This window comes from Cebidichthys violaceus, unplaced genomic scaffold, assembly GCF_023349555.1.
Source record: "Cebidichthys violaceus isolate CVI_PGR_0920_01 unplaced genomic scaffold, fCebVio1.0.p SCAF_19, whole genome shotgun sequence".
NCBI lineage: Eukaryota > Metazoa > Chordata > Actinopteri > Perciformes > Stichaeidae > Cebidichthys > Cebidichthys violaceus.
In genome coordinates, this window is record NW_027176361.1 from 12,643,102 (window position 1) to 12,668,579 (window position 25,478).

General features: G+C 39.7%; 1 protein-coding gene across 1 annotated transcript; it reads right to left on the bottom strand.

The window, feature by feature from the left end:
• Positions 1-661: 661 nt before the first annotated feature.
• On the bottom strand, positions 662-24,821 carry slc1a1 (solute carrier family 1 member 1). The gene is made up of 12 exons (XM_068713725.1): positions 24,436-24,821; positions 19,067-19,207; positions 11,795-11,887; positions 11,557-11,671; positions 11,284-11,326; positions 11,043-11,138; positions 10,519-10,703; positions 9,124-9,231; positions 7,304-7,426; positions 7,005-7,199; positions 5,056-5,190; positions 662-4,960 (listed from the first exon to the last, which is right to left on the bottom strand). Exons 1-12 carry the CDS (start codon positions 24,527-24,529, stop codon positions 4,720-4,722), a joined length of 1,569 nt encoding a protein of 522 aa, XP_068569826.1. The 5' UTR covers positions 24,530-24,821; the 3' UTR covers positions 662-4,719.
• Positions 24,822-25,478: the final 657 nt, after the last annotated feature.

A 25,478-nucleotide genomic window follows, 5' to 3' on the forward strand; every position in this document is an offset into this window, starting at 1 on the left:
TATTTTAAGCATAAACCATGGTCTTAAAGAGCGTTGTGTGGTCGGTCTTAAGGGCAGGCACCCCAGGCTAATGCACACATTCAGGTGTTCATTTTACTATTTTGTCTATTTCCGTCTGTAGATTTCTCCTAAATTCACCATCAGTTACTATTAGATAATGCCTCATTTGCATATATAAACATAACATTTTGTGACATTAAAACATAGTTTTCTCTAAAGGAGATTTTTGTCAGACTCTGAACCAGAAATCTTCACTTTAGCAGCACTTACATACACCAGAGATTCATACATATTTTAGGGCAGTAATTTATGGAGTGATACAAATTCCCTCTGAAAAAACCTTTTGACTCTAATATGGCAACTAAATTATTTTTTTCTGATTTATTTTGATTTCCATTCCGGAAATGTATAGAACATATTTGAGAAGATAATGACTCATTTGCATATCTTTACATGTAACAGAAAAAAACTGCACTGTGAATTATGTTCCTACACTAGCAGAATATTACTTGTTTCAACCACCTGAAAAACTCAGTTTATCCAAAACGTGTGTATTCCTCTTTAAAAAGAAATTGTGTTAAATGGTTAAGAACAATGTCGTACTTATCATGGTGGATATGGTTAGTAGATACCAAAAATAAAAACAACAGAATCAGACAAATAATGAGCAACTTTCTTTTATTTGCTTGCAGTTACACATAACGTAGTACATGTCGATTCACATACTGTAGGTACTCAAGTAGTTGGAGTGAAGGGGGTGGTTGATGCCAATGTGCTTTTGAAATGTAGAATACAACCTAATTGCGAGGGCTTCTCATTTCTGATCAGTATGAAATTACAAACAAGGACCTTCATTCACCCATGTTTTATTTCAAATATGGCCCTTTTGGCAGTATACGGACAACTAAAACATAGACACTGAGTCTCACTTTAATCCAGACACAAAGTATTTGGAATTTTGACGTCTTGGGGAAAAGTCTCTTAAAAATGAAGCCCATAAAACGTACAAGTCACGAGACATGTTAGGCTACTTCATTGAACCTTTTTATTATTCTGAAAATAGACAACGTTTGCTTTTTCAACACTTCATGACCTCTATCAAAACAACTGCATGATACCCGGTTTAAAGACAAAGCTGACAGATATAGAGTAGCACTTGCAGTTGCTATTCTTTCTAAGCTAGGTAGCTGCTCACATTGCAAAGCAATGGCTGTTGCTTTGGGAACAGTATTTAATACCTAGCAAAGAAAGTCTTTCTTCTGTGATTTTTCCAAACTGGACCACTGAAATTAGCATGTCAACCTAGCATGGACTTTTTTAGAGTAGTGTATACAGTTGCTAATTTTCTACGCCAGCCTAGCTATGTGGTAAAGTATTGACACATTAGCTGCAGGTTTGTGTGCAGTACATTTCAAAAACTAAAGAAAATCTCACAGATGTTTCTAAGGTGATATTTTTCCCCAAGCTAGACTACTAAAATTAGCATGTCTAGCTAAATTTCAACTTCTAACTTCAAATGGAACACGTCGTACATTGTGATATTGTGCTGTAAACTACTCTGCTAGTTTAATTTCTACCACAATCTGAGCAACAAACTACCAAGACGCTTAATTGTTGCATGTAGAATGTAGATGTGCTGAGTCTGTTGTTCTAGAAAATACCTCCATTAGCATGTGATGGATAACATGAGTTCATTGAGTTGAGTGTTTCTATGGATTACTGTATTTCCTGCCAGGACATGGGAAAGTAAACCAAAGAAAAGAATGAGTGCTACTTCAACCTAGTGGCAATGGTATTGATTATCATGCTGATTATGGGACCATCACTGGGAACAAAACATAAATAGTACAACAGAAAACCCTCAGCAAAACCACTGTTGGTCCCAGGTTATGTGTTTTTCAAGTCGACTCCACCAAACAACTCTACACTAATTATTCCAAGCTTAAGTACTGTACAGTATGTGCATGTGTAGGCATCATAGTATTCAGCTGCGGCATGGAGTCAAATAAATAGCTCAGTTACAGACATGGATATACATTTTATAAAAAAAAAAGTTAGACCACAAGCATCACACGCAGTGAGCATCACAAATAACAGTGCAGCCAAGGAGCATTAACATAAGTACAGACATTTGTATCATTTGTGGCATATACGTCAAAGGATTAACTGTCATTGACATTCTAAGGAAGGCGAGGCCCATTGGTCAGTCTGTCCATCCAACACATTTGTCCATAGTACTTTAAAAACTACTGGTTAAGTAATTGCCATTGTTGCCATCATTTCCACCTGCCCGCAAGAACAATAAAAATGTAATTACTAGATTTGCATAAAATGAACTAAGCACATTTAGTAAGTTTCCATCCACCCGTTTTTATGCACGTGGTTTTCTTCACAAAAAACCTGTGTGAAAATGCTGAAAATATCTACAAAATATTGAAATGTTGCAAAAAAAGTTGGTGTATTGATGAAAGCAAAGTGCAATGAAAACAGAGTGTCAGATTAAAACCTCATCACTCCACACAGACCTGATGTAACCTTCCTCACATTAACACATAAAACAAACAGAAATGTCATATTTCCATTGAGTTTTCTAAATTGTTTTTCAGAGTTTGAGGTTCGAAGTTGGTTTTCAAACTGGAGAATTAGCATCACGTGGTGTTGATCAAGATGAACCAACTTCTAATAATCGCATAACGGTAGTGGATGGAAACAAGCATTCATTCTTCCTCGAAATTCGGTAAAAATTTGCGATTCATTCAGATGGAAACATGGCTAGTGTTGCTCCCCTGTTTTAGACATTGCTATACTGCTTTACCTCTATAGCTACATTTAGGCTGCAACTAATGATTCATTATTAATATCATTAATATGTCAATTAATTAAATATTATGTCATATTAGAAAATAATAAAACATGCCCATCAAAATTTCCCAGAGGCCAAAGTGTTCTAGCAGTGCAGCTAGCCAATCGCAGCCAAATTTGAAATTCCATTTTTTTTTGCTAGTTAGCTATTACAGCAGTTCCTCACAATGTTTTTCGTTCTGGAAGTGGTTTCCAACCTTTTCTGCAACTAGATCATTCTTATATTGACAACTTTGTTGTTGACACGTTAGGTCTTTTATCCTCACTACCTCTTCTGTCTCAAGCTCTCTTGAACTCTCAAAAGTTTTTGCTTTATGCTCATGCTAACTAGTTGCAAAAGTTACACAAATATAGCACATAGCTAAGTGGCTCATGGCGGGCAGATTACCTCAGTCGTTAAAAATTGGGCATGACAGGCAAAGCTAAGAAAAGATGCAGACAGGACAATCTATGTCAAGTTAATTACTGCACAAAGTGCCTGTAATTTTTTACAATTATCATTCAGTGTTTTTGATGCATCACATCCTTTCCATGCAGCCTGGTATGTTTCAAGGTGCAGTACCAGTTTGCAGCTTTATAGCATGGATACAAACTACATGATGTCAAGGGTTGGCTGAGGCATTATAAATGGCACTGATGCTCTGACTTTACCAATCCTGGTCAGCATTTGATCAGTCAAAGAAAAAGCTGTCGTAGTTTTATGTTAGGGTGCTGTACTTGTACTTGTATCAAAGGAATACCTCCTGATACTGATCTTGTCATCTCAGTCTTGGCAAGAAAGCAAAGAAGCATATTTACCAAAATATCAAACTGTTCTTTACCAATGGTATGGTGTTCGTGTCTTATTCAAGCAGAAATACCTATAACATGCAAAATTCCATTTACTGCGTCTTAGCTTGGCCATTGGTCTAAGAGCATTTGAACATATTTCGACCCAACACCACAGTGAAAGAATTAGCAAAATTATGTTAATAAGACACACTCTGATTATCTGATTATTGACACATGAATCCATAACAACAATTAAATGATCTTGTTTGAGTAGGAACAATTCGGGGTATCTAATGTAATGTAATGATCATTATACTTTGCAATAAATCAAAGACTGTTAGAGATTTGGTTCTGAAAAAATGTACTCAAGTTTCACAGTGTTCAATGACTTCATAAGTCTTGGTTAACCATCTCCTGTCTCTGTGGAGTCTCCATAAAAAAATCAGTCTGCAGCCAGCGATTAGCATTTCTTTAACATATTGCTTCATGCAACTCGGTGAAAAACCACTTTATATGTTTGGCACAATTTAAATATACAGATAGATATACAAGCAGTGCATTATGGGACATGGAGTTTCAACAACAGCCACGCAAAGATCATTCAGACATGTTAGAGAATTATTGTCTCATCAAAGAGCAAATAAAATGGGAATGGAGTTTCAAATTCAGATTATTATTGATGATTGTATCTTGTGTTAAATCATACATTTCCCTTTTTTTTGCAAAAAACAAACATACACTCCAGATACATCCAAAACACACATACAAACAGCTCTTCTTTTGAGTGTATCTTTGCAATAAAGAACTCACTCTTATTCAGAAGAAAACTGACTTTTTTAAAAATCTTGGCACAATTTGAGTGAAAGAAGGAAGCACTTTAATCTAGTCGTGGTTGTAAATGTCCGACATGGAGGGTGATCATCTTGGATAAGCTTGAGGAAGGCTGCTATTGCTGATGTCTGAGCTTGGATGGGTCTGGTTGGATAGTTTTCCTCTCTCGTCATGGAGCTGATACATGATGGAAGGTTTTCCGTTTACATCCATAGCAGCATGGCACTTTCTCTGCTCCTCAGAGCCAGCCACAGCCTAAAACTGAGAGGTTTCAGTAAAGGAGATCGCATCTGTCTTGTCGACGGTAAAACCTCCATTTACGTAGGATTTGTTCTCGCACTCTTCGTCATCCAAAGTGGCTTCCAGAGCGAAGGGGTTGGCGACATCGACGTCTGATGTCAGATCCATCCTCTCCAGTTCCCGCTTGGATAGTTTCTGGACGATACCGGCTCCGTAAGCATCGCCAAGAACGTTGATCATAGTACGGAACCGGTCCCTGAAACACACCCCTCAAAGTCAATCTACAGCATCTTAGGAAAGTAAGAAACGTGGGGGAAACAGTCAAGACAAAAGGTCAACAGATAAACTTACAGCAGCCAATCCACAGCGACTATCAGAGTGACATCACTTGCAGGTAATCCAACAGCTGTTAAGACTATCACCATGGTGACAAGCCCAGCATTAGGGACTCCTGCTGCTCCAATACTGGCAACTGTTGCTGTTATACTGCAACAAACAGACACAATGTCATAAATATTCTTCATAATAACAGATAATGCAGAAATTAAATATGAGAAATTTGGACATTGGTGGCCCCAAATGGCATCAGTTAACTAAGTGTGAGCAAAATCAACTTTTGCTACTTAGATATATGCAGTTTGTACCAAAACATTAGATTATAATAATACAAAGGGCACAATATCAGGATAGTAGACACTGTATATAAAATGAAGCTGCAATTTCAAATTTACAGAGGGTATCTCTGGGCACACAGATGTTTAACTCATTGGAAGTCGAGTAATAGAGCCTAGAAACGTTGAATGGAGTAGGTTGTGTTACTGTAGTTTTCTATCAACAGTCAACTTTGATTTCTTGATTCCATGATCACGATCGTTCCCTGACCTTAACTAAGCAGTACTTTATTTTATCGATGACCACAAAGATTCCCTAATCTTAAACAATCAGTAAGGTCTGAGTATCGGTACTCGATTTAAGATATCGACCACAATAACCCCCAGTGCCAAGTAGTATTGCAACTTCTCCAGTCAAACATTACCTACAATCTATCCTTTTCGTGCCCATCTGTAAACCGGAAATGCATACCTGCACACAGCTCTGAACACGGAGATGTCTGAGCCGGCGGTTAACAGCTAACAGTGCTAGCAACTAACGGTGCAAACAGTGTGAACTGTGCTAACAATGGCAACAGTGCTGACAGAGATAACAGTGTTTACTGGAGGGTGGGCGTTACACTTTTGTAACACTGCCGCCCCACCACTGGGAATTAGGGGTTGGCGTTACCAGCAGTAACTGCTGTAGAAAGGCTGTGAAGTGTGGCGGCGATTAGCTAGCCAGTGGTACGCTCACACAGCTTCCATTAACTAATTGACTGAAGTACTCTATTGGTGTTGGTATCACTTTAAGGGTAGCTACTGGTATTGGTACTGGCATTGTAATTGTTTAAATGACAGTGGAGATGGTTATGGATTTCCGCAAAAACGCAGCCCCACCTGCCCCTATCACCCTGTGTGACTCCCTCGTTGATGCTGTGGAGTCCTTCCGCTTCCTGGGCTCCACCATAACCCAGGACCTCAGGTGGGAGCTTAACATCAGCTCCATCACCAAGAAGGCTCAGCAGAGGATGTACTTCCTGAGGCAGCTGAAGAAGTTCAACCTGCCAAAGACAATGATGGTGCACTTCTACACTGCCATCATTGAGTCCATCCTCTGCTCCTCCATCAGTGTCTGGTACGCGCATCATTCACCCTGCTAAGAAGGTGATTGGCTGCAATCTGCCGTCCCTTCACGACTTGTTGGCCTTTAGGCCCTCAGGCGGGCAAGAAAGATTGTAGCTGACCCCTCTCACCCAGGACACAAACAGTTTGAGTCCCTTCCCTTTGGCAGGAGGCTGCGGTCCATCAGGACCAAGACCTCACGCCACATGAATCGTTTCTTCCCATCTGCAGTTGGGTTCATCAATAAAGCCTGGGACCCCCACTGACTCAGACACTTACATCCCCAGGACAATTTCTTACTGTTACACCCTCTTGCACATCTTTTTCTCTATTAATATACACTTGACACTTTAATAATATACTTGTTTTAACATACTCATATTTTATTGTAAATGTTTCTATTTTCTATTTATAACACACCTTTGTCAGTATTATTTTTTATATTTATATATTTTCCGGACAAGCTATGACTAGAGTTAGCAAGAAATTTCTCTTAGTCAACAATAGTTTTATAGTATCATAAGTTTTATTTTATAGTCTTTTATATCCTGCAGCTAGATGTGCCCCTTAGTAACTATGATGTACCTGATAGTAACAATCTGGCCCACATCCAGAGCATAGTCATTCAGCTGGGCAATGAAGATGGCGGCCACCGCCTCATATAGCGCTGTCCCGTCCATGTTAATGGTGGCACCCACTGGGAGGACGAAACGGGTGATCCGCTTGTCAATGCGATTGTTCTCCTCGGCACATCGGAAGGTGACAGGCAGGGTGGCAGAGCTGAAAGACAAGACAGCTGTTGGCACACAATGGTTTTGGTTCATAAATATGAAAATGTTTGATTTGGCTTTCCAAGCAGAGTGAGGGGCTCAGTGCATTCTAACCTGGAGGAGATCATGAGTGCTGTCACCAGGGCCTGAGCCATTCCCAATGTGAATGTATATGGGTTCTTCCTCACAATGACAAAGAAGATCAGAGGCAGACAGACAGTGGCGTGGATAGCTAGACTGAGAGACAAAACAGACATTATTATAGAACAATATTCTATATTCTGTGTTACAGAACCTGATACACTTTCATATGCCATTTGGATTCTGTGCACATGTTATTTGTGATACAAATATAAAGACCGGGTTGTGTTTTTAACACCATATCTTATTAAAATACTGTTTACTATCATTTATAAGTATACATGAAACAAAGTTTACTGTCGCCTAGGCTTAAACAGCCCAATGGGGCAATTGTTAAAGGAATAGTTCAACATTTTTAGGAGTAATCTTGCTTTCTTTTAGAGAGTAAGTAGTTAACCTAGCTTAGCAAAAAACTGGAAGCAGGGTTAAACAGCTAGCTTGGTTCTTTCAAAATTATAAAATATATGCCTACCAACAATTGGTGTTTATTCCCAAACTAATTAGATGCAAGTTGTCAATTAGTGCTCATTACAATTATTGGTAGGTGTATTTTTTAATGCCAACTATTTCCCTTTGCTTCCAGTCTTAATGCTAAACTAGGCTAACAGCTCTCCTGGCACTAGCTCGGTATCAATCTTCTCATCTTACTCTCAGAAAAAACACAATCAAGTATGTTTCACAAAATGTTGAAGTTGAAGTTCCTCCAAAGTGTTAAAAAACAATTGATACATTTTAGGATAAAAATGTACTTCAGCTTGCCCTATGCTCAAAGACAAAGTCAAGGCTAAAAGAAGTCAGCAATACCAGGTAGAAATTTTAAGCTCTTTTTATCAGCAGGCTGACAACCATGTAAGCTCGGGGCCTGAACAATTTCTCCATTTTATTTTATTCAAACCCAGTGAAAAGCTGCAATACAATGATGTTCCTCAAAACTAAACTTTGAGCAACAGCGGCAAGTTGTACAATGCACAATTCTAGTAATTATTGGGAAACAACTATTTACCAATAATGACTCTTCACACATGTCATTAAGTGAGGTGTCCAAGTTAGAAATCATTACATCATCATCATTACATTGCATCACAGTGGGTGTAAATGATTTACTGCATGAGAAAATTGCCAATTCATGTGTAAATATTAAATTTCATGTTCATAAAGTGATCACTGTGTGTAGTTTTGAAATCACTATAGCTCACTTCACTCCTTGCTTCCAGAATGAATGTTCTGATCAAAATAAACAATGATGAAGGCCATTGAATAAAGGGAGAACGAGTTCAAATGTCAGTTAGGTGAACTGACTTTTAAATAGATTTCAGCTACAGCTCTTATAAAAAGGCACATTTAGAGAGATTTTACTTTACTTTGACATTAAAGAGACTTCCTCTGTTGGTCAAAAACTCTTAATTACATTCGCTGTGATTCATTGTCATAAAGCAATAATGCATGAAAAAGTTTTTTCATAGGCTATAAAACTGTATTCAGAACATTACAACAAAGTGTGACCGTTGCGTGCAAATGTCGTCACAGGAGCACTGGGAGCCTTGGACCGACCCTGTGACCTAACTGGAGGGGATTTACTGTACAGTCTTTAATGGTGTCACTTAGATTTAGTGGCATGGGCGAAGCTTTCATTACTGCAGCTGCAGGTTGAGCAGTTTTAAATGTCCTTGGCCCTTATCAGTGCCTACACAGAGCTCAGCTTTTACTGTATCACTGGAGGGTGAATGGCCCAAATGTCAACCATAAATCCCGGTGTCTGGAACAGGCGGATACAGAGTAATGGGACAGCTTACCCACTCAGCACCGTCACCATATAAAGACCCATCTTCTTGAAGATCTCCCAGTCTTCAACCTCGATGATCTTAGCTGCAATTAGGAACAGGATCCCTATTGGCATGTAGCTGAAAAAACACATCAAGTTGGAGTCATTTGGTGTATAGAATATAGGATTATAGCAAATAGTGTGCATTTGGACAACAGCTAAATGCTAACTTGATTAAATCAGAGGTTCTAGGTTCTCAAATATGAATTTATGCTGATTTTCTTAGTGTTCTATGATAGTTAAATTAAAATATTTAGGATAAAAACAGTTGGTTAGACAAATAAAGCTTCCAACTGGTTGGGTTTTGGCAATTTTAAATGAAATTTATGAAGAAGTTTCTCTATTTTTCTTTTTGACTATCAAATCCAAATATGTTATCTCACAAAATCCCTGTGGGAAGACGAAAAGAGAGACATAGTGTTGCCAATATGTTTGCTAGTCTGACAGGCAGTCAGTAATAGACAGTGTTGGGGGAGCTACTTTGAGCCTGTAGCTGGTGAAGCTACAAGCTACTGGAAGTACTAAATCTACAGCAACACTACAGTTTTATTGGAAGCAGCTAAATGCTACCACAAATAGCTTGTATCATGCCATATTTTGTGTAAGTAGAATAAAAATTATTGCTGTTTGTTATGGGAATTGTTGTGTTAAAATGCTCATGTGCTTGAACCTGCAAAAACATAATGTGTATATATATATATATATATATATATATATATATAATAGTACATAATGGAGTAGTACCTAAGAGTGTCCGTGTAAAAGTATTCAATTTGTATGACTTCTGTTGCCAAGACTGAGGTCATGCTAGGAGTTATATGAAACAGCACCCCAGAAAGGGCTGTATGCTGTGTTCTGACCTTGCTAGATGCACCTTTTTGTAACAAAGAATTTCCAAGTATAAGCTGTAAAGTAAAAAAAAATAATTCTCTTTTGTCTCATCCGTACATTAAGGGTTTTTGTTTAGATAATCTTTAGGAATAAGAGGAAAAAAGCAGATATTGTGTTTGAGTTTTTATTTGCTCTTCATTGCACCTTAACTAGACTAGTTGTCAGCTTTTTCTAAAACTCATTGTCTTAGAACACGGAATTTGCAGGCTGAGGAAGATCACAAGATGCAATAGAAACCCTCGAAAATGCTAGTAAGTGGACCTTGAGCAAAGATTTTGTTTTGTTAAACTATCGTTTTCCAAGATCAAGAGCTTTCAAGCCTTCGTTTGCAGATCAGGATTCAATTTTCAAAAGTACTCAAAAGGTGCATTTGTATAGTCGTCCAAGTTTTAAAAACTGAAAGTAAGATCATGAGTTCACCATGTCACTAAATGTCGTCCCAACCCATAACTGTAGATCAGTCTTTCATACATACCACATAATGATATGGACCAGTTTCATGGTTGCTTCGTTCAGCGCATCAAAGAATTCCAGGAGGATACGTCCTTTTTCGCCCATCTTTCCAATGACAAGGCCAAAAGCAACACAGAACACGATAATCCCCAATACGTTGATTCCATCTGAATACGACCCGACGATTTTATATTCCTTGGTTATGTTCTGCCAAGAGAAGACACAAGGAGGTTATTCATTCAGCTAACGAAGAGCAGGTCAGGAAGCTGCTTTCTCTAAAGAGCCATTGATGAGCTGTGCAAATGTTTCCTACAGAATCACAGCCCAGTGACCCGGGGCTACTTTACTTCTGATGCATTTAGATCAGACACGGGTTGCCAGGTGCAGAAACATGACACGTAAAGTGCAGCACATGGATCCATATGGACACACCTTCGTATGTAAAGACCAAAACCCCAACAGACATGTTAATGGATGTTCCCAACACAAGATACTTGTGAACTCTGGTGATCTAGATGAACAGAATAGAGTAATGTGCACACCTACCTCTACCACCGACATGATAGTAGTTGCGAGAGGTGGAATTGTGGTGGTGTTGGCTGAAACTTTCGGAGGCTCCAGCTCTTTGCGCTTGGTCTTGTACTAGAGTGTGGTCAAATTTCACAACATCAGAGTTACTTCAACATGGCTACAGACTTGTGCTCACCACACCCTGTTGTAGGTTTAAATGATAAACATGGGTAGAAAGTGGAACAGAGATGAATGATGGATGTGCAAAGCCTCTTACCTGCTGAAAACAAGCCTGCACCAGATTTTCGGGGAACATGTTTCTGTTGAAAAACAAGATTGGGGGTGAATGACAGACACTGATTAATGATGTGTATTACACATCTCTGACAGATGGGTCATTGCAACTACTCTTTATGCTGGTCAAAACCATTCATATCAATTAAGAGGATGTAAATTTATTGAGGCAAAGGAGTTAAAATTTGCAATAACATCTGAATGACTGGGTATTTCATGGTTATGAGAAAAATGTATCACATGGCTGGAAGGTCACCTGAGGAGGTCCAAGAGAGTGTCAACTGTTGTGACGTTGGGCGTTGTCCCGGCTCTGTCAAGGTGCTCAGCTGTCTGAGAGACTCCCGGTTTGATAGTCATCACCAAAATAATCCCTGCAAATGATAACAACGTGACTCATTCAGGTTTAATATCAACCACCTTTGTTACACAACACCATTTGAGTGACTTAACTGTAAAGCTGACAACTAGACAAGTGAAGAAAATAATCAACTCACCAAGAATAACTGCAATGATGGTTGTTGAGAAGTAATAAATAACAGCTCGCAGACCTATTTTTCCTGATACCTCAGAGTCCAGGGCTGCAACACCTGTGGACAAAAAGCACAATATTGAATTGATTTCCAAACCTAGTAGAAACATGGTGGTGCAACATGGCGGACTCACTCTGTATGTATATATAAATGGTTCATTCTAATGGAACAAAAAAAATATACAATAAAAAAACCCAACTTACATCAGTATCAGATTCTATTTCTGCCAATAGTTCCCCTAAATGGTACACCTTTAAGCCTGGAGGCTTCACTAACATAGTAGGCCAGTAGGTAGTGGTCATAAAAAAGTGTCTAAATGAAGGTAGCCGATGCAAATGTAGCTTAAAGCTAAAACAAATATTTTAGATTCAGGTTTGTTGATCTGAACTAGTTAAAAATTAACACAGAGAAATATTTAGTTATATTACTGATGATATGTATGTATATATATATACATATGTATATATATATATATATATATATATATATATATATATGTACATATATATATACATATATATATATATACATATACGTATATATATTCGTATATATATATACATATATAGTTTATGGATCTCCAGGAGATTTGATTTAAATAAAAAACTGACTGCTTCAACAACAAATAAACAATAAACATGCAAGATTCACTTTATTCTTGACACTTAGCTAATAGCTGAATACAAATGTTTGGCTCAATGTGCATGCCCTTTGACCTCTGGCAGGGATCTGCTCAATGTGCATGCCCTTTGACCTCTGGCAGGGATCTCACCAATATGCTGAGTCCTTTATCTGTGAACGGCCTCTTATTTGGTAAGACTTTTAAGTGGTGGAGGATATTACGTGTTTTACTACACAGGTAATATTGAAAAATAATTTTTTAAAAAGGAGTAAATGTGAAAGTAATTTTCTGCATATCTATTTATCTGTTTATATACTGTATGTTCAAATTCATGTTAACATACATTTACTGCACACTCAATTGCAGATTCTTTCATTTACTAAAAAGCTTTGGAAATAGTAGTTTGATAAAATAACTATAACTCAAGGGTCACGTATCTCACAGCCTCATCGGATGGGGTGAGCAAACTTCATCCCATAACTACCTCATACTAAATACTGTTGAGAGATCGAAGAAAAGTAGGGAATGGGATCTGGCATCTCAGGCTCTGCACTCTCCCTGTTTGCATCCTACCTTACGGGTCGATCCTACCAGGTGACCTGGAGGAGGGCCGTGTCGGAACCACGCATGCTGACTACGGGGGTTCATGCAAGGTTCAGTCCTGGGCCCCCTTCTCTTCTCGCTCTACACAACATCTCTGGGTTCTGTTATTCGCTTGCATGACTTCTCCTACCATTGTTATGCCGATGACACCCAGCTGGTCATGTCATTTCCCCCCGGTGACACCCAAGTGGAGACGCGCATCACTGCGTGTTTGGCTGACATCTCGAAGTGGATGACGACACACCACCTCAAGCTCAACCTAGACAAAACTGAGCTACTGTTCCTCCCGGGGAAGGGTTGCCCGCACCGGAACCTGTCACTGACGTCAGGACAGCAGAGTCGCTGCCCATCTTTCGGCGCAGGCTGAAAATCCACCTCTTCAGGAAGTGCTACCCTGAGCCTTCCACTTAGCACTTATTGTATTCATACTAGCTTGTTGCACTTATTGTATTCGTATTACTTATAGCACTAACTGTTTTTCTTGTTTCTGCACTGTACTTGTTATGCTCTGCTTCATGCTCTTAGATGCTTGTTTGGAAAAGGAAATGTACTTATGACTTCTGGTGACTAGTAGTTCTTTTGATTACCAATGTTGAATGCACTTATTGTAAGTCGCTTTGGATAAAAGTGTCTGCTAAATGACTGTAATGTAATGTAATGTAAGTATGAAAGTATAACTGTTATAACCTGTAACCTTTTTGAATCAACGTATAACCATTGAACCTCTAAACCTTTTTAATGTTTGATAGAAGTGATTAAACCCATAAATTGCTTTACTTTTTGATGGATATGATTAAACATATAAACTAGGATCAAACCAGTTACCTTCTGTGTCTCACTTAGAGAGAGGAGGCTTCATGTGAGTGACGCATGAGCCTGAAGGAGGTGCCAGCTTTTTAGCAGCAGAAAAAGGAGCAGAGAATCTGTGAGTTTGGGCTTTTTTTCCCCCAACTAGACTTAGGGGTCTTATCCCCCTTAGAATAGAGGACAAGAAGACCCTTCTACTGTCTTACCCCCTCAGAAGTGGGGGCAGAAGACACTTATGCTATCTTACATCATCAGGGACCGCCTCTGATCTCCCACTTTCCCCACCCTTCCGAGAGAAGGAGTCTTTACCTCCCTCCCCAGCACCTACTTCCACCCCCCAGACTCCATCCAGGTCCCTTTCCTCTCTCACACTCTCCCCATCCTCTCCCCACCTGGAGTTCCCTGTATGCAGCTAGCCTTCTCAATTCCTGTCCTGACAGTTTATAGAAAAAGACAGGTGAGGCTGCGAGGAAACAATAGTAAACCTGCAAACTTATCAAACTTAACATTCATTCCTCATCAGCCTGTCCAAATAAATTAACCACATTAAACGTAGCTTTATTAAATGTCAGGTCTCTGTCAGGAAAAACATTTTCAATAAATGATTTTATTGTAAGGCACAAACTGGACATTTTGTTTTTAACTGAAACATGGTTAAACCAAGATAACAGTGCAGCTGTTCTTGAATCAACACCTCACAACTTCAGTTTCATGAGTGAAACAAGAGCGCATAAGAAAGGAGGTGGAGTTGCTATTGTTTTTTAATGATTCTCTTCAATGCAAGCAGGTGTCCTTTGGTCATTTTAACTCTTTTGAATATGTGGCTCTGAATTCCACTCAAGCTTTATTCCTAAACATTTACAGACCACCTAAATACTGTGCAACCTTGTTTGATGAGTTTACTGAACTGCTGTCTATAATCTGTATTGATTTTGACTGTGTTGTTATTGTTGCCGTTTTTAATATCCATGTTGATAATTCCCAGGACAGAGGGTCTATAGAACTATGTGGTGTCCTTGAAAACTATTCCAAGGTTGCTGTGACTGATGTTGCACTCTCTGATCATTTCTGTGTTTTCTTTGAGAGTGCAATCTCCTTGCACACAAATGTCCAAACCGAGGTTGTTACAAAGCGTTACATCTCTGAAAACACCAGTGAACTATTTATTAAGAAGTACTCCTCCACACCGGCCCTCTCTTGCATCTCAGTCACTGAGCTTGTATATACCTTCAATTCTAAAGTTAAACATGTTAACATTGCACCCACTAAAGTGAAGGTTGTCTCAGGTAAGCAAAGATCTCCTTGGAGAAATCCTACGCTGGTCAGAAAAGAGAAAAGATTGTCGGAAAGCTGAACGCAGGTGGCGAAAAACAAATCTCCAGGTTCACTGTGACATCTATGAAGAGAGACTTCACAATTATAATTTGGAACTTAGAAATGTAAGGCAGTCCTCCTTCTCTGACATCATAACCAAAAACAATAACAATACACGCGCCTTATTTCCTACCGTCGACAGGCTAACAAACCCTCCAGTGTCAGTAGCTGCTGAGCTCCAATCCTCCTGGGAATGCAATCAATTTGCCTCCTTTCTTTACTGACAAAATTCAGAAAATTAGACAAGCAGTCAGGGCCTCCACTCCAACCACAGGATATGTGTTGTCCCCATCTCTGAATAACATCCATTCAAATATCATGACACAATTTCATTCAATCAACCTCAGAAGCCTAAAAGACATTATTCAACATCTGAAGTCATCCTCCTGCTGCTTGGATATTCTACCAACACACTTTTTCAAAAATATTTCAAACTGCATGACCACTGATCTTTTACAGATTGTAAACACATCCCTTCTCTCAGGTGTCTTCCCACAAGCCCTAAAAACTGCAGTTATTAAACCACTCCTAAAGAAGGCTAATTTAGACTCCGCAACAATGAAAAATTATAGGCCAATATCAAACCTCCCATTTTTCAGTAAAATAATTGAAAGAGCGTTTTTTCAACAACTGAACAACTTCTTGGCTGTAAATAACTGTTTTGATGTCTTCCAGTCAGGCTTTCGACAGCACCACAGTACTGAGACTGCTCTTGTTAAGATTTTCAACGACATCCACTTAAACACAGACAATGGCAGAATTTCAGTCTTAGTATTACTGGATCTCAGTGCTGCATTCGACACGGTCGACCATGATATACTACTAGAAAGACAAAAAATCTGGATGGGACTCTCTGGCACAGCACTTAACTGGTTTGAATCCTACTTGAAGGACAGAGAATACTTTGTGTCTGTAGCTAATTACACATCAGAGCTGACTAAAAAGACATGTGGTGTTCCCCAAGGTTCAATACTGGGGCCTCTTCTGTTCAACATCTACATGCTTCCACTAGCTCAGATTATGGAAAACAACAAAGTGTGTTATCATAATTATGCAGACGACACACACATTTAGATAACTATATCACCAGGGGACTATAATCCCATACAAGGGCTGGCTAAATGCATTGAACAAATCAACAACTGGATGTGCCAGAATTTTCTTCAATTACACAAAGATAAAACTAAATTAATTGTTTTTGGTACCAAGGATGAACGATTGAAAGTCAGCACTCAGCTTCAATCACTGACGTTAAAAACCACAAACCAAGCCAGTAATCTAGGTGTAGTTATGGATTCAGACCTCAACCTGAACAGTCATGTTAAGACAATCACAAAATCAGCCTCCTATCACCTGAAGAATATCTCAAGGATTAGAGGATTTATGTCTCAACAGGATTTGTAAAAGCTTGTCCATGCATTAATCTTCAGTAGACTGGACTACTGTAACGGTGTGTTCACAGGTCTCTGTAAAAAGTCAATCAGAAAGCTGCAGCTGATTCAGAACGCTGCAGCTCGAGTCCTCACAAAGACCAAGAAAGTAGATCACATCACTCCAGTTCTGAGGTCTTTGCACTGGCTTCCTGTTCAACAAAGAATTGACTTTAAAATGCTGCTGTTGGTTTATAAAGCACTGAATGGTTTAGGGCCAAAATACATCTCTGATCTGCTGCTACCCTATGAACCATCCTGACCCCTTAGGTCATCTGGGACCGGTCTACTTTCTGTTCCCAGAGTCAGAACTAAACATGGAGAAGCAGCGTTCAGTTCTTCTGCTCCACATATCTGGAACAAAGTCCCAGAAAGCTGCAGGTCTGCAGAGATCCTCAGCTCCTTTAAATCAAGACTGAAGACGTTTCTGTTTGCTGCTGCCTTTAATTGAACCACATTCAAGGATATTAATCAATTCCTGCATTTTACTACTGTATTTTATTTCTTAAACTGCACTGCAACTATTATTCTGTTTTGAGCTTTTTAGTGTTTTAATGACTGTTTTTAATGTTTCAATGAATGTTCTTAATTGTTTTTAAATCTCCTTTTTCTTTTGCATTATGTTTTGATGCTTTTAATGGTTTTATGTGAAGCACTTTGAATTGCCTTGTTGTTGAAATGTGCTATACAAATAAACTTGCCTTGCCTTACCCACTTAGAAAAAAAGAAGAAGAAAAAACTCACAGACAGAGCAAATAGAGAGAGCCTGCAAAACTCCAGCAAAAACATGCAGAGACAGCAGAGCAGAGAGAAGAGAAAGGGGGAGATTTCTAGGATAGAGACTAGATATACCCTCATCTAGCAAAATCAGTGAAAACTGATAAAGAGGTGAACTCCTTATAGTCGGAGTGTTAGAATTAGTTAGTATTGTAGCACTATGACTGTTTCATTGAATTGAAATTGTTGTATGTGATTTTTGTGTGAAAAACTTGAATAAAAACACAGTCTGAAGCAAACAAAGTATTCTGGTCCTTTAAAACAAGTTAACCCTCTTCCCCTGTCTGTTGATGGTGTGATCAGAAGTGATGACTGAAGCAATCAGAGGAGCTTGAGGTAAGTAAAAGGAACGTATATCCTAGCAGGTGGGACAGCCGACAGATTAACCACGTGTTAGGTGCGAACTACTTCCCCGCCTAGAAACGGGGCAGGCGCTGCTTCACGCTACAATACTAAGCACTGCACTAGCTCACCCCTTATGGAGTTGATGAAGACTGAGGCTATATCCATACTACTCCGTGAAAACGATCTCCGTCCATACGGTGTTTCAGCCATCGTTTCCGAAATGATCTCCGTCCATACTACACGCCTGAAAACGAATATCACGTGACTCTTCACGTACACTGGGCATGCGCCTATGTAAACAGGAAGTAGATTGTCGTATTTTGTAACGAAGCAACCAGAGTAATAAAGTAGTCTTTAATGATCGTAAGTACGTGTTTGATACTTAAGATCTTCTCTCAAATCTTCCTCTATAAACTCAAACAGATACAGTTCGTGGAAAGTTGTATAAGTTTTATTTTTCAGACTTAACGTTAGTTACAGCGCTGTGGGTCTCTCTCTCTCTCTCTCTCTCTCTCTCTCTCTCCGCTCACTGATCTCTCTCTCTCCGCTCACTGATCTCTCTCTCTCCGCTCACTGATCTCTCTCTCACGCCGCTCACTGATCGCTACAATAACAGCTGTTTCCTCCGCAGACTTGCAGACTTTAACTGGACAACAGCTGCTAGTAAAGACAACAAGGTCAGCAATGCCTGTAATCAGTTGTCAGCATTAAATTAACCTGGTAGTCGATCGCGGGTGTCCACGTCATCGTTTCCAAACTTATGCGTTTCCGTCCGTCCACACGAATACGCTACCCGGAGTTTTCAAAGTTATCCGGCTTCGGGATCGTTTCTAAACTCCTCCGTTTACGGTGCTCGAAAACGCCGGCGTAGTGTGGACGCTCAGTGTAAACGTAGCAAAACATTTGCGTTTCCAAACGAACACGGAGTAGTGTGGATGTACTCTGAGATGCTATTTAAAGCAAAAAAAAAGTAAGTGAACCTTGAGTAAGGATGTTAAGGATTACAAGCCTTTATTTGATAGCCGACAGTGGACAAATGACAGGAAACAAGAGGAGACAGAAGTTGGGAAGGACATGCAGCAAAGGTCCCGGACGTGAACGTTGTGGTTCATGACTGGCACATTAGAGGGGAACACAATCAATATTTGTGAGCATGAGCTACTCTCTTTTAAAGCCAATCAGGAAATCAGGTCATCTTTATTTTTGTTTTTTATGCACTTCCATATCTGCCATTGCAGTACATCTTTATACAAACAGAAATAATTATGTTGAAGTTACCTGTTATCATGCTTGAAATGATGAGCGGGAGGATGACAAGCTTCAGCATTCTCATGAGGATCTCTCCTGGGAAGCCGAAATACTGCTTGTGAAGGTGGGAGAGGGATGAATACTCTCTGACCACAACGCCCAAACTGATCCCTGATCAGGAGAAAGACAAAATTACATCATAAAGAATTCTTGGTCTCAGCTGAAAAAAAAGGATAAGTCCTTGGCTGCAGTTGTTTTCATAAGTTTACATACCCTGGCAGAATTTGTGAAACATTGGCCATTATTTTTGACAGATCATGCATAAAACGTTTTTGTTCTTTAAGGATAGTGGTCATGTGAAGCCATTCATCATCACATAATTGTGTGTGCCCTGTTTGAATCATAATGATAACTGAAGTCACCCAAATGGCTCTGATCAAAAGGTTAAATACCCTTGAATGTTTGGCCTGATAATATACACACGTTGACACACACAGGTTTAAATGGTATTAAGGGTAAGGTTCCCCACCTGTGACATGTTAGGTTGTAATTAGTGTCTGTGTATAGTCAATGAGTTTCTTAGCTCTTGAGAGATCCCTGCACATTTTCAACCAGGGCTGCTGGATATTGAGCCACGGGGAAAGCAAAAGAACAGTCAAAGGACCTGCGAGAAAAGGTAATTGAACTTTATGAATCTGGAAAACGATATAAAAACATATCCAAAGATTTGAAAAAGGAAAGGGGGGGGGGGGCTACAGCAGCACAGGAAATTCAGTTAAATTGATGGCAGCATGTTATCAGAAAATATTGGAGGACAATTTGCTTTCATAAGTCGGAAAGCTTATGATGTCTCCTGACCCCAATATAATTCTCAATATAATTGAGCCACTTTAGGGAGATCTCAAACGTGCAGTTCATGTAAGACAACCTAATAATGTACGGGACCTGGAGGCTTCTTTCCAAGAAGAACAGGCAGCTTCACCATCTGAGAAAATAGAGGGGAACATCCACAACTATCACAAAAGACTGTAAGCCATCGTTGATGCTGAAGGGGGCAATACACAGTATTAAGAACTAAGGGTATGTAAACTTTTGAACTGGAACTCAATATTCATCCCATTATTTTCGTCATTGCTATGTGTTGCATAATGATTGTGCTACTCTGTGACGCCTTATAAGAATCTCATTTAAAATAAAAGAAATGTGTTTTGCCTGGTCACTCTTTTTTCTTTAAAGAATGGGACACATCTTATTAAATCTGCCAGGGTTTGTTAACGTATGAGCACAACTGACAGGACAGCCAAGCACATGCAACATTGAACTTGGTATAAAATTACGCTTAAATGAATGCAGATTTTTCTCTGCATTAGCAACTGTCACATTATTGCACATCAGTGAGTTTTCATCCTGACGGAATTCATGAGGCACAACACACATTGTATCTTCCTTCACATGTATCGCACTCACTGACTTTAGTAATCCACTCCAAACCTCCATCTGTGCTATCACACATAACAGACCACCGTTAAAGATGCTTGTAAAACACAGCGATGACGCAGCAAACTGTACGTGGTCCAACGATCACTCAACCTTTCACATTCAGCACACTGCAGATTCTCCACAAGGTAGAGTTTGGTACCAGCAGCAGCAGCAGTTTTGACCAGCAGTGAGGATATTGTAATATTGCCACCTATGGGCAAAGACAGTTGCTAAGCAAGAGAACAGTGGCTACAATTTTCGCACTTGTGCCACCTACAGGCAACGAGTGTTACAGCTGCATTTTTCTAGATCTCCTGTATTCTTGTGTACCGAGTTGTACCACCAAGGTGATTGTTGTCACAAAATCACTTTAATTGCACTTTGCTATAGTGAACTATTAACGAAACGCGACATCACTCTGCTATACATTTTAACAAGCTACACCAGTGTTTCCAAAAGTATTCTGAGAGACTTTGGTGGGTGGATGTTCCCACAAAATGAAAATTTCAAAGGTAAATGCTTCAATCTGGCGAGCTTTGAGAGTAAAAGTAAAAGGCTAGTTATACTAAGTACGTTGTGCTCGTGCAACCAATTTTGTGCTGTTCTATACAATTTAATCATAAACACATATGTTGTGAAGATATGAAAAGTGATGACAGCATGGTTAAACGAGACAGGGTCTGTGTTTCAAGACGGGTCGCTGACATGGCTGCAGGTCAGTTGCAGCGGGAGGAAATCCTCCCACACAGAACTTCCCTTTCTGATTGTTTTGCCTTGTGAATTTCAGTAATTATCCACTTTGTGATGTAATGTCCCATTTAGCACATCAGGGAAACCACAACCATTGGGAAATTACAAATCCAGCGGCTGAGTCATGTGCTACACTTCCTGCTGCGAGTTCAACTGAAAAGATAGATAAAGGTTTGAGTGAATGTTTAACTTATTCATTCTCAAATTCTGAAGCCGGTTATGATACAAACAATAACATTAACGTACCGCTTCTGTCTGGATGTGAAAGTGCTATGGAGTAGCATTAGCCAACCCAGCAGGAATTGCTAGCATATAATTAAATTAATCAAACATCATCATTTCTTGCATTGTAATCAGAGGAAAAGGGATCATTTAATATCAGTTGGAACCGAAAATGTACTGTTAACAAACCTCACATTTCCTGTAGATGGTGCACATCAGCACGTTGTAGCTGCAGGTCCACAACCTTAGGTCTGGACCCTGCTGCTCACACTGTGTGTTCTCCTAAATTTCCCTCCATGATTTTATACCCGCACCAGACAGCATGTCATTTCCTCCCAGCACAACTATGATGTTTTGAAAGCTTTAAACTGAACTGAGTTCAAAATAATGACAGTGAGATGGAAGGAATTTTGTATTTTGGGGAAACTATTAGCTCCTATAACAAAATCATGACTTGTACCTTTAACGCTGACTTTCTTTCAACGCTCCATATCACCCAAAAAAGTAAAGTTTTTCTTTTTAAAGTAATAAAGCTGTTTCAGTAAATAAGAATGCTTCTTTGAGAGTGAGCTCATCACTGTGAAAGAACATCTAAGGACGACAGACTCTACTGTCGCTGAATATAACCTCTACCCTTCACCTACAGACCATAACACCTTTATAAAGATAAAAGTATGTCAGCATCAGATAGTAAACAGAGAGCACTGAAAGATCACAAAATACCTGACACTCTCCAGACTCCGATGAGAACTTGTCAAAATCTTACTTGCTTTGTCAAAAATACAAAAGAGAATATTTAAAACGTTTCCGCCTCCAAAGATAGTAATAATCTCTCATTTTGGATGTGAGGTAATCCAGCCTTTGTTACTGTTTATTATCATGTCTCCTGATATATCAGTTCACATTATGCCAGAACATCAACTAACCAAACACCTGGAAAAGCATTAACTTACAAAACATATATTTCTTATACAATGATTAGAGGGAGGCTAGAAATATGCATCCGAAAGATTTGCATGGTAGCCAGGAAGTTCCAGTGATTGCTAACAGCTGGTAATTATTACCAAAGCAGGTAGTGTTAAAGCACAATGTCTTAAACGTTTGATCCTCTGTGACACACTCCAAGTTAAATAAAGGCACACATTCTATAAACAGGTTTCAGAAAAAGCCAAATTTGAAGTCACAATCAATGTTCGTCTTCTGCGGCCAATAATCTGGGGTTTGTGGTTCATAATTTATCATTAACATCTATTTCTCTATTTCTAGGTTTTTGGGTAAATATCAGAAAGAGAACAGAGCAGATCTATATGCAGAAGAAGATACAAACTTGATTACTTCATAAAAAACATTTTTGCTCCTACCTAGATAGACTAGGACTGTTAAAAACCACAAACCAGAAACTCCACAGACAAAACCAGGAAATGACTGATCACGTAAAAAGTATATGATTTCTGCAATCGGGCTACGTTTGGGCAGAGAATAACAGTTAAGAACGTTGCTTTCTTTTTGAGAATAAGATGAGAAGATACGTATCAATTGCATGTCAGCGTACAAGCTACAAAGATGAAGTCAGAGCATGGTTAGCATAGCTTAGCATAAAGAATGGGAGCAGGGGAACGTCACACTAACGTGCTGACGTAGCTGAGCTAGAGTATTCTGTTAAAACAGATCCTCATTGCTCCTCGTGAAGCTTGATGGAAGTGATGTAATGTAGCTGCGGTGTGTTTTATGTGGAGTTAGCACTGTGCCGGACTCAGTTTAAAAAATAGCCTTTTAAACGCTACATTGTTTGTCAGCAACCAGTCATATGGTAACTTAGGAGGTCAGGCTATTTGGTCTTTTGTGCTCTGACTGCATGCAGTCAAAATTTAGTTTTAATGAAAACTCAACTCCTGCTGTTCTTCACCTGTTTTAGTAGAAGGAAACAACGGAAGTGACAGGCGAAGCGGCTTTACAAGTTATTTTCTTTATGAATTAGTGGCTGTATTTTGTATTTAATTGATATCGATATGAAGAGTGGTTGTTGAGGATTTGGTAAATTCAGATAACTATTTGGAAAAGTAGCTTATAAATATTTAAAGAAATTGTTAAATATAAATATAAATATATTTAGTAAATGGACTTATACTTTCTAGTTCTAGTGGCCACCATGGAAGGTGCCACTCGCGCGAACTAATCCGTTCACACAGCGAGCACTTTGAGGTGTGAAGGACCCGGGGATCGAACCGCCCGTCCTCAGACTGAAGGAAGATCCGCTCTACTAATGAGCCACAGATGTGTTGTTGATAGTGGTGGAAGGTGATAGTATGAATGAGTGCTGGTCATGAATTAGTCTAGCTTCAAAGGTGTTGCTAGGTGTATTTTTGAACTTTGGACCGAGCCAGGTTAGCTGTTTCCGCCTGCTTCCAGTCTAAACTAGGCAAATTGGCCCAGGCTGTAGCTCTGTATTGAACACACATACATGACACTGAGTTTCCCAGCTCACTCAGGAAGAAAGCAAATAAGCCAAAAGTGTTGAACTCTTCCTTTAATGTCGTTGCAATGTAAATGTGTTCAGTAATGCCAGCAGACAGTGACTGTAGCAGAGGACACGCAGCGAGCTGATGGGACTCCTCACAGACCCAGCGTCAGCTGTCCCTTCAGTCTGGTCACGTTTGACTAAGACACGTCCAGACAGACGGAGGACAGAGGCTGTGTCTCCTCACCCACACCACCCATCCACCATTCTTTTATGAAAGATTATTATGAATTATCATTATCCTTGACACACATTTAGCATGCAGTGTTGCTGTGGCCAGCTGGTGCAGGAGAGGTTGATTTATTTACAACAGTGACAGCTGCTGAAAGCACATTTGAATGCTAAAGCGAAGCGGGATGGACAGATAAACAGCGATGCACATCTCATTCTCTCAGCATACATGATGAGGCATTAAGGGGCTTCCACGTACCGAGCAGCACCGACAGAATCGTGGCAATCAGGAGCCAGTTCCTCTTCAGCAAGCCTTTGAAATTCACGCCTCGTCGCTCTTTGTTACCCATCATGTCCACGGTGTTGTTATTTCTCCAAACAAAACAAAAGAGAGAGGGAGAAATCACACTGAAGACGCGACAGACTCCTGCGGGTTTGGATGTCAAGAGGCAGACGACGCAGAGCAGGATGGAGAAGCCGCGTTGCTATACAGCGGAGGATGCAGCCGTCAGATGCTGCTGCTGGCCAGAGACGGTGTGAGGCGGGGATAGAGAGAGAGAGAGTGTGTGTGTGTGTGTGTGTGTGTGTGTGTGTGTGTGTGTGTGTGTGTGTGTGAGAGAGAGAGAGAGAGAGAGAGAGAGAGAGAGAGAGAGAGAGAGAGAGACAGACAGAGAGAGGGAGGGAGGGAGGTCTCCCTCTGCCACCCTTCCCCCACACAAGGTGTCTCTGACATTTTCTCCTTTTCATGAGTGACATCAGTCTGTGTTGTAAGTAGAAGAATTATGAATGATATCAAACTTTTGGAAACAAATTCATTGTTATAGGATGATTTCAAAATGTTCCATGATCTAGTCTGACCTCAACCTGAAGCAGCTCCTCAAGCTAAAACTATTATTAATGTTGTCGGCCTACCTCAGTCTGGATTCCATCAAATGTTTGGTGGTCTTGATCCTGAAGCTGTACCCAGACAGACTATGTAACTGTCTGAAAAGTAACTAAAAGGCTTTACTTTAGGTTTCATTTGATCTGATAATTCCAACCTGATCTTTTCATGTTGCCTGCCTATAAACTCTTTCTAGACACGGGTGTATAGCGAAAACATTTGGGCTCCGTAGCTCCTATGAGCCCGCTCCCCCTTCAACCCTGTCTCCTGCAAAATTACGTTCCCATACGACCAAACTGCATCCACAATTATGTTCTGAGGAAAACATATGTTCACCCGGATTACAGTGGCAGTTTGCGTTGTAAATTTAAATATGGCAGAATTTTTGGGGGGCATTGTACGTTTCTGTAAACCATGAA